The sequence below is a fragment of the Chiroxiphia lanceolata genome, chromosome 10 (assembly GCF_009829145.1).
Source record: "Chiroxiphia lanceolata isolate bChiLan1 chromosome 10, bChiLan1.pri, whole genome shotgun sequence".
NCBI lineage: Eukaryota > Metazoa > Chordata > Aves > Passeriformes > Pipridae > Chiroxiphia > Chiroxiphia lanceolata.
In genome coordinates this window covers 10,436,998-10,454,295 of record NC_045646.1, presented here as the reverse complement: position 1 = coordinate 10,454,295, position 17,298 = coordinate 10,436,998, and the positions used below count along the sequence as shown (strand labels likewise).

The 17,298-nt window shown below is 50.5% G+C and overlaps 2 protein-coding genes across 3 annotated transcripts; one reads left to right on the top strand and one right to left on the bottom strand.

Annotated features, from left to right (window-relative positions):
• Positions 1–273: 273 nt before the first annotated feature.
• PDCD1 (programmed cell death 1) lies at positions 274–5,539 on the bottom strand. Its single transcript, XM_032697913.1, has 5 exons — positions 5,388–5,539; positions 3,679–4,017; positions 2,565–2,714; positions 1,964–1,998; positions 274–1,124 (listed from the first exon to the last, which is right to left on the bottom strand). Exons 1-5 carry the CDS (start codon positions 5,458–5,460, stop codon positions 906–908), a joined length of 816 nt encoding a protein of 271 aa, XP_032553804.1. The 5' UTR covers positions 5,461–5,539; the 3' UTR covers positions 274–905.
• A 4,847-nt stretch (positions 5,540–10,386) lies between these two features.
• TCTEX1D2 (Tctex1 domain containing 2) lies at positions 10,387–15,677 on the top strand. Of its 2 annotated transcripts, none has more exons than XM_032698384.1 (5): positions 10,387–10,533; positions 11,000–11,133; positions 12,749–12,818; positions 14,574–14,637; positions 15,246–15,677. In XM_032698384.1, exons 1-5 carry the CDS (start codon positions 10,466–10,468, stop codon positions 15,291–15,293), a joined length of 384 nt encoding a protein of 127 aa, XP_032554275.1. In that variant the 5' UTR covers positions 10,387–10,465; the 3' UTR covers positions 15,294–15,677. The 2 variants fall into 2 exon arrangements, with proteins under 2 accessions (XP_032554275.1, XP_032554274.1); XM_032698383.1 differs by lacking the exon at positions 15,246–15,677 and adding an exon at positions 15,024–15,239 and having other exon boundaries at positions 10,403–10,533.
• The last annotated feature ends 1,621 nt before the right edge of the window (positions 15,678–17,298 follow it).

The window sequence follows — 17,298 nt, the reverse complement described above, 5'->3', positions numbered from 1 at the left end:
AGTCTGGTAAGGGGGGTGTCTGGGTTTGCAGCTGCACCTGAGTGACCAGCTCAGACAGGGGCAGGAGGAAAAAGAGCATCAGCCTCTTAAATTATTAAGAGCAGCTTTGTGGAAGAGCAGCTTGCATATCTCACACAGAGACCCAGGAACCACAACAGATGCCACCACCTCCCAGCGCTGCACTGCACTTGCCTGCACTGCAAGAGCCGTTATTTGCCTGCCCACGCACTTGCCATGACAAGTGAACAAACACCCCATATGCAAAATCCTTTATTCACCCCCATGGCCAGATTTGACTCTTACCTGTCGTTGGAAGGACATAGGGGTAGATCTCCCCTCTTGGAGAGAAGGAAAGTGCCTGGAGAAAGGAGGAAAACTGCCCACTTCCCAGGGATTTCTTTAAATAGCAGAACACAAGGCAGCCTCTGAGCAAGCAGAAGCCGTCAGCCCTGGGTTTCCATGAGCAGCATCTCACAGGAATCACTCCAGCTCTGGCCTCTAGCATTTCCTCCAACAGTCGTGCTTTCCTAGTTGGGTCAGACCTGGGGAAGGGAAGCAGCAGGGCCACTCCACAGAGCCCTGGGTAGAGGTAGAAAATTGAGGCATGACGTAAATCGCCTTTGGGATAGACCTGTTGATGCCACTGCTTTCTCCCAGCCCATCCTCCCTGCCTTGAGTGAAGAGGCAGCACATGGAGCCCAGCAGGGACTTTCCTCATCCTGTGGTACCCACCCCACAGCCACGATAACACCATGGCCAGGACTGTCTGATATCAACTCCAGCAGCAGCGTCTCTGTTGTTTCAGTCCTGGTACGCTGGATTTTTCCCAACTGCAAACTGCAGTGGGAGCAAGGGACCAGGGTAGCATGTTCATCCCCACACCCTGGTGAGGAGGACCCTGATCCTCAGCAGGGCTGTAAGCACAGATGTCGAGTCCTCTCATCCTGACGTTTCTTCCCCCCCTCCGGCGTGACAGGTTTCTCCTCTGGGAAGATGATGGTGGCATATTCCGTCTGGTCAGCTGGCTGGGTCTTGGGGGGTACCTGGGTGCACTGATCCCTCTGAAACTCCAGCACACCATAGTCCACAGTGGATATGGACACCACAGGGGGCTTCTCTTCCTTCTGTAAGGAAACCCCATTGTGGTGATTCAACGTCCAGAGGTACCTGCCATCACCAGCACAAGCCCCCTTTTTTACAGCAAGTGCCAGAATCAGGTTTGAGGCATCCCAGGAGGGTGAGAGAGATACAAAGCAGAAAGATGCACAGACCTGGGATAGCATGTGCCCAGAGGAACCAGATCTTGAGCCTTCAGTTCACTGCAAAGCCATGTGTGTCTCAGTTCTCTGCCTCTGCAGGCAAGCTGAGTTCTCTCCCTGTCCTGCAGTGGAAGGCAGGGATGTGCTAGAAGCCCTTTTCCTACCTCTCCCTTGGGCTTGAAGATGGCACAGTGTGCATGAAAAGAGCCTGGGGCTGGGTTTGCTCAGCCCAGAGAAGAGAGAGAGCAGGGGAACCTACTCCTTGCCTTCAGCTACCAAATTAATGGGGTAGGAGGGAAGATGGAGACAGATCCCTCCTGGAGATGCTTGGCAAAAGGGAGAAGAAACCAGGCACCAAATGTAGCAAAATAAATTGTAGCTTAATATATTGGGGGGAAACATTCTCCCATTTTCTACAGCAATGCAATCCACTGTCAAAGATAGCCCTGCTTTGATAAAGGGTTGGACTAGAGAGTCCCATCCTCTCTGGGGCATTTTTTCTTGATTTTGTAATGGGACTGTTCTGCTGCAGGTGCAGAAAAGCAGTTGTAGCTGTGCAGAAAAGATCAAGCAGCAGCAGAGAAGACAGCAGAAGTAAGATGCTTGTGAAGGGCTGATAAAGGGAGACGCTCCACCCTGCTCACCCCAGCGATGCCACAATGCTCCCCTGCAGCACGGCAGGGAGACAGAGGCGGAAAACTCACCGCTGACATGTTTTCACTTGATGGTTTCTGCACATCTGCAAAGTAACACACTTGGTTAGAAGAGACTTGTTTACCACAACAGCATGAGCTGACCCAGCTCCCCTGCCTTAGAGAGCGCTGGACTCATTTCCCCACACTCTTTCTCTACTTAGGATCTAACACCCTGAGCATTACAAGGACAAGTGAGACACCAGCCCACAGTCTAGAGTTTAATTTGAATTAATGGAATGCAGGGGAGCCCCCTGTGAGAGCCCCTGGGGTGCCTGCAGAGTGGCTGAGGTAATGCCCTGTGCTGCAGCAGGGTGATAATGAGATGCTCCAAAGGTGCCTGGGCAAGGGGCATGGGAGGGCTTCATGTGCAGCATTAAGGCACCACACCAAGGAGTGGTGTAGAGCCACTGCATGTGGTCTGGGGGCTCTACAGTGGGCAAGCAGGGCTTGAAGCCCCCATCTCCCCCAGGCATGAAGATGTCTGTCCCATAGGGATATGTCACAGCAGAGTTTAGCACGTTGAACCAGCCCATGCACCCCAAGGAGCTGCAGACATCTGCCCGATCCCTAGTCCCAGGCTGGGTTTGCATGGCCCCCAGGGGTATCGTACCTCCTCTCCTGTATGTGATGGTGAGGTAGCCAAAGATCAGCAGCAAAATCACCCCAGCCAGAAGCAGGATGCCCAGGAGCATGGCCTTGATGTGGTCTGAGGGGTTGCCTTCCTCTATCTCTGGCTCCTCAGTGGGATTCATCTCAGGGGCTGCTGCAATAGCCATTCAAAAACAGCAGGTCAAGAGTGGAAAATGGTCTCTATAGTTCTTGTGAAAGGCAACAGAGGAACATGGGGGCTGTGCTCAGAACAGACTCAGCCCCAGAAAGGCTGCCACAGCCCCACCATCCCTCCAGGGGCCCTGATTTTGGGCTGACATGGGAGATGTTTTGGATATGTCCCATTCCTTCCCATTATAGGTGGTGAAGATGATCCCACACCTCTGAGAGTTGGGGTGCAGAGGGACAAGGCTCCATTCTGCACCTGCAGGCAGTCCTGTGGCATGACTCTATGCTCAGCAGAGCCCCATGGAGGACACAGTTGCCCCAGGCCTCCCTGCCATGTCCACATCCTGGAGTCAGCACAGCATCAGCTTGCATTGGGAAGAGATGTTGTGGAAGACAGTGACTTTTGCAGAGTTCTTCCTTTTTATAAAAGGTCAGTTTGAGCCCCACAAAGCCCCTCTGCTGTCAAGCAAGGATATGGCAGACTGCTGCAAGATCTCAGTCTCACACACCGTGGGACTATCAGACCCTCACAGAGCATTATTTTGCAATGTCAGTATCTACACCGACACTGGCTGTTTGAGGTGTCTGAGCCCTGGTCATCACCCCAAACACAATTCCTTGTCCCCAGAGGAGCTGTTCAAGGATGAAGGCAGTTCCCTACACTGGTCTCAGCCTCCATCAGTGGGTAAGAACTGCTTCTCCCCACAGCATTACTGGGGACACAGCCCCAGCAGGATGGAGACCTCCTGCATCAGGACCACATCCAGATGCAGTGTTCACAGGGAGGTTAGCCTGTGTTCCTGGACCTCAACCCTGAATGCAAAGGAGGGGGAAAGGGCAGGGCTGTGCTCTCCTGATCCATGTCAGATCCTCCACCAGCAGGGTACTGTCTGCCTTAAGCCCTGGAGCTACAATGTGTTACCCATCAGCTCAGCCCCAAGCCTGACCTGTGACCATCAGCTGGGACCGGTTGCTCTCCATCAAAAGGAATTTATTGGGTTCAAAGAAGGTGATCAATCCACAGTAGTATGAGCCTGAGTCATTTTGGTGGAGGTTCCGGATCTCAATCTTGAAGACAGGAGTGTGGTTGGTGAGCCGGTACTTCTCCGTCTCCATCCTGGGGTTGTTTGAGCTGATCTCAGCTATTTTTTGGGCTTGGCTGTGGTTGCTGTCCTTGTACCAGTTGAGGCTGTACTCTGAGCCAGAGTCACTCTCCATGGAGATATTGCAGGAGAAGGTGGCTATGCCACCTTCATGGAAAGTTAACACTGATGGGAAGATAGTCACTGTTTGGGAGAGAGGAAACAAGGAGCAGACACGGTTACAGCAGGCATAGATCTCAGAAACAGTCATACCCCCCGTGCAGGAGCCTGGGATGCAAGCCCAGTCCACTTCATTACTCTGGGTCACAGCGAGGTACATTAGTCCATGTCTCTTCCCTCCTGAGTGTGTGCCTGCTGGCTGGAGGGGGACCCTCAGAGTTAGTAACTGTACTATGAAGTGGTTTCAGCAGAGCAAGTTGTGCTCTGCGCTAACTAAAATTGGCACAGAACAACTGCACTGGGGAAAACAAACGTTGAGGGTTGTATTATTTTTAAATCTATGCTATATTTTGATGTCTGAGTCATCTTCCCTCCAGCTGATGCTGACTCTGAAAGTGAGCAGAAGGACTGAGTCCTGGGTCGGGGCAGTGCCCTCCAGTGCAACCCATCTCATGCCTGGCTGCCTGCTGGGATGCTCTGGCTCTCCCCACTGCACTATGCTTGGACCTCAGAGCAGGCAGGGGCTGCCCATGGTACAGTATTTGCTGTCTCCATCCTGAGACCACCTAACAGGTCAGAGCAACCCAGAGCTTACAATGCCATCCCTTTCCAGCTGCCTGTCCCCAAACTGTGTGCACCCCACCCTGGAGGTCTCAGATGAGCTTGCCAGGCTGTTCCCAGCACAGAGGGCAGTCAGCTACAGCCACAGGCCTCTTGGCTTGCTGCTTCACCACATTTCCCTTCCCATTATGCCTGCAGGTTCAACCCCTCTGGGTAGCAGGGATGCTGCGAACATGGGCCAGGCACACAGAAGAACACAGTAGTTGTTGCACTAATTTCTGTTCAGAGCAAAAAAAGTGGGAAGAGGCATTTTTCACATGGGTTACCTGACCAAGTGATTCAAACCACCAAGGCTTTGAAAAGTCCCTGTCATTAAAAAATTTACCTTCACCAGGGCTTCACTTGCTCTGCCGAGACTCACCCCTTCCCCTCAACCTCTCCTTCCCCAAATTTCATCCAGAGCAAGGACCCTGGCTCCCTCAGTGTCAAGTCCAAAACAAGAGTTGCAGCCCAAGGGCACAGACTGAAGCCAAGCCAGAGCAGAAAACACCAGACCCCACATGGCACCGGCAAACCCTTCAAACCCTAACTACAGTCACTGTGCCACAACACAGCTCTGGTGTCAGGGCTGTGTGCCCTTCCCCGTCTGTTAATCCTGCTTCTGCCTCAAACATCCCCATGTCCTTTGTTTCAGCCACACGTACCCAAAAGCTTTGGGGTCTTTGCCTTCTTGATGCCAGATTCTTAGTTAGTTAGACTAGCTTTTAGATATCTTCCAAGAGCTACAAATGACAAACGCCATGCCAGCGAGCACGCCACACTCCAGTACCTACCCCGGCGGCAGCAGGCCAGTGTGGGCCCACAGCAGAGCAGGATGGCACAGAGGCCAGCCAGGGCCACCTCCATTCTGCCCCACGTCGTCTTCGAGGCACCTGGAGCAGTGGTGAGGCGGTGGGTCCCCAGGCAGACGCGATGTGCTGTGCTGTACGTGCTCTGCCGGCCCCGGCTCTCTCTCCCCCGCAGCGGCAGCTTGTTCTCTGTCGTACGCTGTAAGGGTTGGGTGGAAATGAAACGTGCCCGTCTCTCCCCCAGAGGGAAACCCGGGCTGCCTCCTGCCCCCAGCTTCCTCCCCTCGGAGGCAGGGATCAGCTGAGCCATACATGGCCTCTTTCCCCTCCTTGCTTTCCCACGCAGGCAACCAGCTACCGAGCAGCAGGGACAGGCACCTCTGAGCCTGAATCCTTTTTGGGGAAATCTTTCAGGGATGGAGCAGGCAGGGGCCACATGGGACAGGTCCTCAATTCCAAGCCTGGCACATAAGTAAAAGCTGTCTTGGGTTCCCAGGCACCCATGGGTGTTCCCAACAGGTGCCCAAGGCAGTGGGGTATTGGGGGACATGTGGCACTGGGTAGACAGGGAGGGTCTGGGTAGCCATGGGGCACCTATTGGTAGGCTGCTCCCACTGGGATGGGATGGGATGGGATGGGATGGGATGGGATGGGATGGGATGGGATGGGATGGGATGGGATGGGATGGGATGGGATGGGAGAAGAGGGAGAAGGAGAAGGAGAAGGAGAAGGAGAAGGAGAAGGAGAAGGAGAAGGAGAAGGAGAAGGAGACGGAGACGGAGAAGGAGAAGGAGAAGGAGAAGGAGACGGAGAAGGAGAAGGAGAAGGAGAAGGAGAAGGAGAAGGAGAAGGAGACGGAGAAGGAGAAGGAGAAGGAGACGGAGAAGGAGAAGGAGAAGGAGAAGGAGAAGGAGAAGGAGAAGGAGAAGGAGAAGGAGAAGGAGAAGGAGAAGGAGAAGGAGAAGGAGAAGGAGAAGGAGAAGGAGAAGGAGAAGGAGAAGGAGAAGGAGAAGGAGAAGGAGAAGGAGAAGGAGAAGGAGAAGGAGAAGGAGAAGGAGAAGGTTTGCCGCCTTCAGGGTGTTTTTTATGATAGATTTGCAGAGAGCAAAGGCAGGTGCCCAGAGCCAGGATACTGTTATTGGGGTGAAATTTGCAGAAGACTTCTATAGTTTTTCCACCATCGATGTTCCCCACTCACCACACTGACTAATACTTGCATAGGAAATAACCAGAGGTGAAAGCAGCTCCTCCACTTCTCTCGAACACAGCCTCGGTGCCTCGCAATTTTGGAAACTGTCACAGGGGAAAATTAATAATTGGGGTGAAGGATGTGATTCTAATGACGATTTCATTACTTTCCAGGCTTTCAGAAATGAGCTGCAGGGCTGGGGCTTGCTCACCTCTCACTTTCAAACATGGCCCTGGCAGGCAAGTGGGCTGGGGGAGCCACCCCTAACTTCATAGAATCATAGAATCGTTAAGATTGGAAAGATCTCTAAGATCATCAAGTCAAACCATTAATCTAACACTACTGTGATGGTCAAATTGGGATGGCCAAGGAGGGGGTTCTGAACTGGGGCAGACAGGGCTCACCCCGGGTGGGTGGCTCAATCCAGCCTGTCCTGGGTCTTCTTTTCCAGCCTCCTCCTGCACTGCAGCACCATTCCTTTCTCATGAGCTGCTGGCCCTGCTTGGGCTGCAAGAGCAAGGCTGGGAACTGTGCCTACCTTGTCACCTCTCTATGCCACCTGGCCAGAGGCCACCGCGCTGCCTGAATGGGTGGCAAAGGGAGTGCTCTCCACCATGTGCAAGGGTGTAGGTGGGTTTTGAGGTGGACATCACCTCTTCTTTCACAATTTTCTGCATTCCCACTCAAAAAACCCTAACCAAACTAAACTAAAATGAACTTCAGGAAATATGGAAGCTTATAGCAAGGAGGCTTTTCTGCCTTGAGGTTTTGTGACCCTAAATGCTGACACCAGGTATCTGGGCCAGGTTGGGGAAGGCTTGTTTGGCACTTGTCACATGTCTTGATTTCTAAAGGCATAAGATGTGATGGGTATCACTGCCGAGATCACGACTTTTCGAGGCAGGGATCAGCAGGAAAAACTGGCTCATCCTCCCCGCCCCATGCGGCAGCATCAGAGGGCTCTGATTAAAATCATAGCATGAATTGCTCAAACTTTCCAATGCACGCTTGAAATGGGTGTAAGCCGGTACCCGAGGCGGGGAGGCTGCCACGTCCACGAGAAACCAACAATGGCTAGATGCCCTTTTTTCTGAGAAAAAAAAACTACAAGTGATGAAAAGAATAAAAGAAAAGATCAATCTCGCTGTTAGGAAGCCGCTGCGGAGGAAAGCGAGGTGAGCAGCGATGCCGTGCCCCAGCCCAGCATGTGCCCCAGGTGTCAGCATCGTAGAGGAGCCCAGCCCCAGTCCCACAGCAGCCACCAGGCTTCAGGAAGGCTTTGCACCCTGCCTGCACCCTGCCAGACCAACGTAGCTCCTGCTGGCTCTTTCACCAGGTTCTCCAGCACCAAGAAAAACAGCCTGGCTCAAACCATGCTGCTGCACCCTGTCATGCTGGTAAATCCCCTCCAGCCCAATGGGGTGGATGGTACACCTTGGGGGTTTGCTGAGGGGTCACTTTATGTGAGCTTGAATATAGTAAATTCCATGGGACAGTCCTTTGCTATTTGGCCACCAAAAGAGGAAAAGAAGGTCTAAAAAGGAAGGAGAAAGAGGAGTAAGTGAGAAAACAGTTTATTCTTTAAAACTAAGAGAGAGTAACTTCAGCAAGCACATCACACCACTTCATAGGAGCACAAATGTCCTTTTTTTCCCCAACAAGAATGTGGCCCACTGAGTCGGTGAGAGTCCCACCAACGCAGCTGGGACGCAGAGGAGGTTCTAGTCTCCTGCAGCCATCACTGTCAGGGCACACAGCTATCACCAGAGTCAAAGGGTAGAGGGTCAGACCCAATATGGCTTACAAGTATCTGGGGTATTTAAGGAGCACTGAAAATTTGGAAGATGAAAAAGAGCCATGATCAAACACAGATGAGCTGACTGGAGTCCAGAGCTAAATGACTTTGAAGTCCAGGGAAAGTAAAGCTTCCCAAATAAAATGAGGAACACAAGTTACCCCAAAAAGATGCTCAGGAAGAGAAACTCACAGGTTCCAAAGATCCTTCCCCCAACAGTTTAACTGAATTCACATCTGTGGGTCTGACCCAGGTGGGAGGTGAATGGCTTGGGTAAGAAGAGGAAACAGTTAATAGTGTTTGCAGATAAACACGGAAGAGTGTTGAGGTCTTTCAGATACTTCTTGGAAATTAGGAAGGTCTCTGCAAATTATTTGCATGAGGAACAGCACCTGACCCTGTGGGGACAGGCAGCAGCCTGTGGGTGTGAGTAAGCAGCGGTAGGCAGTGAGTAAGCGGAGGGATGGAACAGAGGCACGAAAATGTTCCTTCAGCAAGCGGAAACCTGCAGGGCCTGGGCAGAGCAATGGTAACTGTGATGGGAAGGTGCCACAAGGGTATGGCATGGGGCCACCATCACCTTCAGCATGGCAGTGAGGTGCTGATCCTACTGCGGGCAGAGCCCGGTGGTACTAAGGACTCTGACGGTCCATCTCTAGCAAGTGGTGCTGCTAAAGTCTGTAGAAATCAAGAGCTGCTGCTGCTTGGGATCCCATCAACCCATCTGTGCTCAGATCAGTTTGGGGCAGGACCTGGCACCAGCTGGGATATGACCATGCATCCCAAGCAAAACTGCAGCAGCTGTACCCTCTGCCTCCCAGTGCACCTCTTGTACCCAAGGGGCACCTCCAGTCATTCCCAGCCCTGTCACAGGTGATGGCCCCCTCCAGCACCTCAATCCTGGCAGCAGCACGCTCTGCACCGGCACTGGCTGTGCCTTCACACTGTTTCCATTCGGAGCTGGGTGAAGCGCACAGGGACCTTTCTCAGTCGCGTCACTCACTGTACGCAGGAAGGATCGTGGAGATCGCTGCATCGAGATAAACTGTGGGGTAAGCAGAATGTCAGCTCAGGAGGGGCTGCGTCACATGTAGCTGTCTGGGACAGACAGCAGCTGCAGGCAGGGAAAAGAGCACAGGGCTATGATAAGGGAAGGATATCAGGGAGCAAGAATTTTAGGCCTTTCTGGAGGATTTAAGAAGTTCCTGGAGGAAAGGAGCAAGGCTGGGACCTTCTCTCTGACGGCTGGGATGCATGGTCCAGAGGCAGGAAAAGAGTACAAGGCCTGGCAGCAACACACAGGCAAAAATCAGGGGAACAGGCTTTGCAAAGGCAATGAGTCCAGGCTATGTTCTCCTCCACCTGCACCCACTGTCCCTCAGCATCCAGGCCCTCCCAGCAAGGCTCCTGGGGCTGGGACACCATCACAGCCCCCATCCAGCTGAGGCCAGGATCTGGCAGGCATGTCTCTGGGCACAGGGACCCCTCTGCCCTGTTGACACCCACAGCTGCTCCAGCCCACTGAGTCCTGGGTGAGGGTGCACACAGAGGCTGCAGCTGCTGATTTGAGGCAGGATGGGGGCATCAGGGAAGCACCCAGAGAGGCCAGGCCATCTTACCTCATTCTCTCACTGCCCTCAGCTGCTGCTCATGGGATCTCAGTGTCTTCCACAACAAAATTTTACCATTAATACAACTATTAAAATAGTTTACAATCATCACAGCAGTTATTTACCATTTATTTACCAATTACGTTATCGGGCAAGTTTTTTAATCGCAAAAATTAGTCAAAATAATTATTGGGGTTTTCGGTTTGTGGGGTTTTTGGGGGGGGTTGTTGTTGGTTGGTTTTGGGGGTTGGGGGTTTTTTTGTTGTTGTTTTGTTTCTGTTGCCTTTTTTTTTTTTTTTAAACAAGGGTAGGAAATACGCCCGGGTCGGTGACTCCGCATCCCCCGATCCCGCTCCCCCCGACGGCGGTGACGCGGCGCTGACGCGACGGGGGCGGGCGGTGGGAGCGGCGGAAGCGGCGGGGGTTGTCCCGGTAACCCAACGCCGGGAAGGCTGCGGGGGCCGCGGCCATGGGCGAGCTGGGCCCGGACGATGGGGCCGGCAACACCTACAGCCTTCGGCCCGGCCTCCAGCACCGGTGAGCCGGGGGAGGGGGGGGGGGTTGGTAGGGAGAGGGGATGGTGGGGGCCTTGGACTAGGGGGGGTTGGCCCTGGGGATGTGGGAGCTGCGGTGGGACTGTCGGGGAGGGCTCCCTGGGCAGGAGGGGCTGGGGGGGTGTGTTGGGAATGGGGGAGCCCCGAGGGTTTGGGAGATGGGGGGCACTGGGCTCCCTGACCAACTTTGACATGCGCTCGGGTAGAGGATGCTGCTGGAGGGGCAACTTCCAAGAAGGCTGTTTTCGCACCTTTTCATGGGTGTTTGGCTTTTGGCAGGGCTGGTTAAGTATCTCCATCTTAGCACGGTTTTTTTCCCCCGTGGTTTTTGATTTGTCATTTTTTCTTAAGTGTGTGAAAGCTACATTTTCCCAGGTGGGGTTGTGTATGTTTCTACATGTTGTGTGAACTTTTGGGGCTTTCTGTTGCTGCTTTTTTTTCCCTGATAGATTTAAATCGTCCTCAGTAAAAGAATGCATCCATGCGATACTGAAGGAGAAGCTGGCCAATGTACAGTACAACCCAGAGGAAATGCCTGAGCTTACAAAGTCCTTATCAGAGACAATAAAAGACAGACTGAAAGGTAAGGAGGTCTGCTGGGGAAGTAATTTCTCTTCTTACCATGTCGTCTCCCTTTTGACAAAATCTCTCTTTCCTCTTTTATTCTTGAAACCTATTCCTTCCCTGTTGACTGACTCGAGTCTACTGTTATGAAACAATCTGTCCTATATATACATTCCTCGCCTGCGGAACCGAAGATCTAATTCAAGCAGACAGGATCTGTTTTTGTGTAACTTGGCTAGTGTGGGATGTCAGGAGGGGCTGCAGAGGTGAAGAAGGGCACTGGAAAGAAGAAAGAAGTGATGCTTCATTGCTTCTTGCTTCCATAAAAAGAACCATTCCTGCTTTTTTTCTGCTGCGAGTTAGGTCAGAGTTGGGTCAGAGTGGAATAGCAGGGAGATCAGAACAAGGCTCAGAGGGCGCAGGGAAGGGGGAGAGAGGAGCAGTCAGACAAGGAGGGGTCTGACTACAGCCTTACAGCACTGGAAGAAGGTTGTGGTGGTGCTGCACAGGATACCCTCCAATATTTTTGAGTTCAAGAAGGAAACTGCAAGCTCCAGCAGGTGTTTCCTGAGTCCTGTGCTGGGACAAGTATATGGATGTGTGTGCTGGCACAGCCACTTTTTTTTTTCTGCTTTCCTCCTGGGGCAGGCTGGTGCTCCATCTGCTGGTCTGGCCTGATGCAGTGGCATGGCCGGACTGTCACCCTCGGCAGGTGCCACGGATTGATGCTTCTCCCAGATTTGCACATCTGCTTTAAAGCCAGCAGCAGCTGTAGGCCCAGCACGTGTTGATGCCGAGCTCATATGCACAGGGCTTGGCTGTAGTAATGTGTAAACACAGTTGCAGCAGCCTGAAGCAAGGCTGGCCCCGTGTGGCCGCTGTATCAGCTGGTATCTCTGATAAGCATTGACGTGGTGGATGTTATAACAGACCCAGCCTGTTGTGTTCAATCCTCCAGTGGAAACAATGCGCCGGAGTCTTCCTGGGACACTGCTTTGTTGAAGACAGGCATTAGGATCCATATTTGATTTTAAACATGCTTGTTCTGATTTGGCTTCTGGAACATTGCCATGGCCTGATTGGATCTGGTCTGTGCCCCGGAGGTGTTTCTTTGCTATTGTAAAACAATTGCATATGTCTGCAGACACATAACACAGACCCACATATGCTTTTATGGGGCCTTTTATCCCACTCAGAAGCAAAGGAAACACCTGTATGGCAGAAGAATCCCTACAATACCTTTGCATCAGAACAGTTTTAAAATAAGGCAATTTTTTTCAATTTGCATTTTTTTCCACAGCAGCCTCATTTATGTTCTTTCCATATGGTCAGCTCTTGAAAGTTGTCAAAGCAGAATGTTGACATATAGTGTGGCTGCTCAGGGGTGTCTTCTGCCTTAGATGCATCTTTTGGTAGAGGCCAACTACTCTGTTCACCCTTTAGCTCCAGTAAAACCATGGTACTCCATGCTAGGAAAATGAAGCCACAAGGCAATCTGTCCACTTGGCTACTTGCATGGGCTTGTAAAGGACACTTGCTTTGTAGCCAGAAATCTTTAGCATTTAGGGTCCTGTTATGGGCTCATATTTTAAACAAATTGTTGCTCTCACTATTATTTTTTTCTCTGTCTCCAGAGGAGGGATTTGACAGGTACAAAATGGTGGTGCAGGTTGTGATTGGAGAACAGAGAGGAGAAGGAGTGAAGTAAGTTTTCTAATTGTCTTTCTATCATGTTTGTTGGGTTTGGGTGTGGTTTATTCCTTTGGAAGCTGCTTCCAGCTTTGCTAGGTACAAAGATCTCTCTGCAGATGATAAAGTGTAAAGCACTTTCTTTTCTCTTTAAGTGGCACTTGAGGGTTTAGGTTGTGGCTGATTGAATTAGCCAGTGATAATGGGTTCTATGGTGGTTCTTAGCAACCTGAAATGCTGAGAAGCATTGGTGAGGAGTGTTGCAGAAGCATTTTATTTTGTATTCATGATGAACTAGGGCACAGACCCCATCCCTTCCCAAGGCCCTGCTGGAGCAAAAGAGCCATGGTAACTCACTTCTGTCTAAAGCCAGATTTCCATAAGCATTTCATTTACATTTAATCATCCCAGGTAGGCATTTTTCAGAAGTTTAAATATCAATAATCCCCCTGCACTACTGTCCTGGGAACCGAGCCAAATTCCCATGTGGGTGCTGAGCACTTGCAGTCAGCTCCAGATGCCTGCAGTCAGACAAAAGAATTCCTCTTGGCTGCAGTAGCGGGCTGTAGCTTTCCATTATTACTACTGGGTAGGGAGAAGACGAAAGAGAACAGCCCACAAGGTTTATGTGCTTTATCTGCTGGGCTTATCTTTATTATTGTTCCTGGTACTCCAGCAGAAGATAAGTGCAGCAGAGCTGCCTCAGTGTTTTGGGGGTCAGAGAGAAATATTTGTACCTGCTGCTCAGGCTTTTGTCAGGAATGTCCAGCTGCAGTCAGACTGCTCCAGAAGCACTATACCAGGGTGAACAGTTCAGTGAGGTGGAAATGTGAAGCCCAACAACACAGGCTGACAGAGCAGCCTGTGGGGAAATTCTCTGATTTGCAACAGACAGGAGGCAACATTAATGAATGGTCACCAACATCCTTAATGCAAAATACTGGGTAACCAGGGTGTTCCAGAGGCAGAGTGGAATACTGTACAGCAAAAAACAAAAAACCAGGATAACCTTGAGGGCTAAGGTAATAGAAGAGATTAAATTCAGCAGTCTTAGAACAGTAAGTCATACATGTAGGGACTGGGAACGACATGGTGTGCCACAAAGAGGAATCCCATCAGCTGAGACTGACTGGGGCAGGCAGGGACTGGGACACTTGCAGCAAAGAAGGGGGAATGTCAGTGACATCAGACAAGGCAGCAGCGAGGTCTCATCTGTAATACCCTGTTATGGTCCGGTTACTTGTCCTCAGGGTAAGGCTTGGACTGAAGCAGGTGTAGAAGTCCAGCAGGATGTTCAGGGAACAGAAGGTATAGATACAAAAAGACTGGAAGAGCTTAGCTCGTGGTCTAGTAACACGGCGTCTGCCAAGGAATACGATCGCTTCCTATAAATAAGTTGGGAGTATGTACCATGAGGGTGCAGGAGGTGAAGGACAAGGACAAATAAGCTAAATCAGTCACCAATACACATAGGCCAGAAGTCAAAGATTCTTACACACCATACCAATGAGGTTCAAGCCCTGCTGCACAGTGGAGGTAGCAGGGTTGATACGTGATGAGCTTGAAGATGGAGCTTGAGCCACATACAGAGGGGATCAAAGCATGTGGTGTTCAGCAGTGGAGATGTAGGCATGGGATTCAGGAGAACACTTCCCAATTCCTTTATCTTTAAAGAAAGCTCAGTTTGATTTTCGAGGAAAGTATCTGTGATCACTTAGGTCCTCACACATGAACTCTGGGTAATGTCTCTGCTCTGGCTCCTTTGTTTAGCATGGCCGCGCGATGTTTCTGGGACGCTGACACTGACAGCTGTGCTCACGACGTGTTCATGAATGTAAGTACCAGCTGGATTCCCATGGGAAGTGTAAGGCTACTTGCTTTTGTATGAGAGCCAGAGAGACCTTAAGTATGGAGCAGAAAAAACCACAACCAGTAGAAGGAATGAACCAAGACTATGGAAACAGTATGATTTATGTCCTCATTCACATAACATACTTAGATATAATATCCGACATAGTGAAACTTCTGTCCTGAGTAGGTCACACAGTACTGTACAGAAGTCATTATAGTCATGCCATTTTACAGGTGGGGAGAGGAAGCACAAGACACAGTCTTCTCTGTGCCTTGCTGAACTGCAGTCATGGAGCATGGCTGAAATCCAGGACTGAGTAGAAGTCGAGGTTTAACTTCATTATTTTTTTATTTGAAACTGGCACCCAGACACCTGTGGGAGTGTGGATGGAGGAAAGTGAGGCACTTCTGGCATTCAGATGCACTGACCCAGGTTACACCAAAAGTGAGGTGAACAAAAGACAGAAAGTTGCTATATATTACAAAGGAAGGTGATGCTCTGGTCTAAACGTTCCCTGAGGTTTTCCCATTCCACTAGGCTAGCAAAGAGCTTGCCTTGACTAACACGGAACCTTTCTCTGTTTTCCCCAGGACAGCCTGTTTTGTGTGGTAGCTGCATTTGGCTGCTTCTACTACTGAAGATGGCAAACATTGCACAAAGGGACAGAGTTGGAGGAGAAAGCTTTGCTTTGGGGTATTTTTTGTTAAAGTGCACTAAAGCATCATGTTCTTCCTTTAGTACCTAAGAAAATAACAGCTATACAAAGCATGTCCTACACCTGGTCTACACACTACAACATTCCTTATTCCTTGTGGATATCAACAGAGCTTTAAGCACAATATTATTATGTCCTTTATTTAAATGGCCCTTTGTTTTTTATGTAGTATGTTGGTTTTGTCCTAAAAGTGTATTGTTTCTAAGACAAACTAAACTTTTGTCTTGAAAGGGTTCTGTTACTTTCATTTTTATGAAATTAATTGAATATTTATAAGAAAAGAAACATAATAAATATATGTATTTAATATTTCTTCTCCTGTGATATTTTCTTCCACTCTACAAAGTGCACTCGTCTGGATGGCTTATCTGCACTACTCAGATGAGCATTTTCTGAGGATTCTTTGTAAACTAACCCATAAAGCTGACCTCTTATTCTGGTTATCCAGATTTGTTTCTGTGACTCCTATAACAATTGGGCTGTGAGTCCCAACTGTGTCACATGAGGTGGTGTTAATTGATAGGAAGCCAAGGTATTTAGGACATTAGGTCAAGCCAGCAGCCTGCACACCCCAAGACTGCCAAAACTTCTCCCTGCTGTAACTGCTCTTTGGTTTGGTGCACCCAGGGACATTGCCCTCTTCAACAGATACTGCAGTGCTTTCTCAGTCTCTGCCTCTTTGTTCTGGGATATAAGGGTGGATGTTTACAACCAAATTTGTTAGGACTCCAGCATCAGAAAGGCTGCTGTAGATCTGCAGAAGAGTGCTAGAGCTTCTCATCTCCCCCAAAGTTAGAGGACCAGGTTGGTTCCTGAGAGAGTGGGTGTCACCAAAGAGCATCTTGGATGCCCTTTGGGAAGGAAGGTGGGATGAGCTGTTCTGTGGTGATGCCTGTTCTCTGTCTGCTGACCAAGCAAGCACAGCTGAACCATTCCAGTGGCATGAAATGGCTTTTAGCATGCTGAAGTGGGGTGAGGTGAACCCTGAATCCCATCCTCACCAACTGGTAGAGCAGAACACACTCTCCCCATGCAGCTCTTGGAAGTAGGGGAAGTAAAAAATGACGATGCATCTTCTGAAATCCCTCTTTGGGCTACAGTGCCAGAGACAGCACACTGCTGGGTCTCTATTATGTTTGTTTGAAATTGGTTTCCTCTCCTTTTCCTCTGATGGGAGATGGAGGGTGACTTCCCTGATTGCTTTGCTGCTGCCTGTGGCTGTCTCCCAGAGGCACCTGCCCAGAGATGTGACAGCACTGCTTAGTTTGTGTGCAACCCAGGAGTGTGAGTTCGGGGGACCAGCGAAACCTTCCCCACAGCAACATTTTCCAGGAGATGGTATATATGACCTCAGACTCGTTTGGATGCTTTTATCAAGTCATGGCTATTAAATCACAATTTTTCACCTTGCGCTTGCTCTGTTTTGGAGGTTTTTAATGGCTGTTTCACAAAGGTGTTGTACAAAGCAGGTAAGAAGGTTTGTGTCCGTGATTGTTCAGCCTCACCACCGTTGGCTGTGGCATGGGACAGGGATGCTGTATTTTCCCTGGAGAAGGAGCGAGCTGCTGCTGAAGCGCTGCACGCTGGTGTCCTGTACTGCTGGGACAGGCAGGAGGACCCTGGCTGTGTGGCCATGCAGGGCTGCCCTGAAGTAACCATGGCCCAGGGCAGCCAGGGCTGCGCTAAGGATGCTTTGCTTCCTCCTTCCAGAACCCCTGGAATTTACACTGGACAGACTGAGGGGAGACTTCATCACAGTCTACACCTTCCTTGTGAGGGCAAGGGGAGGGGTAGCACTGATCTCTTCTCTGTGGTGACCAGTGACAAGACCCGAGGGAATGGCATGAATGGCATGAAGACTGGGGAGCTTTAGGTTGGATACTAGGAAAGGTTCTTCACCCAGAGGATGGAACAGGCTCCCCAGGGCA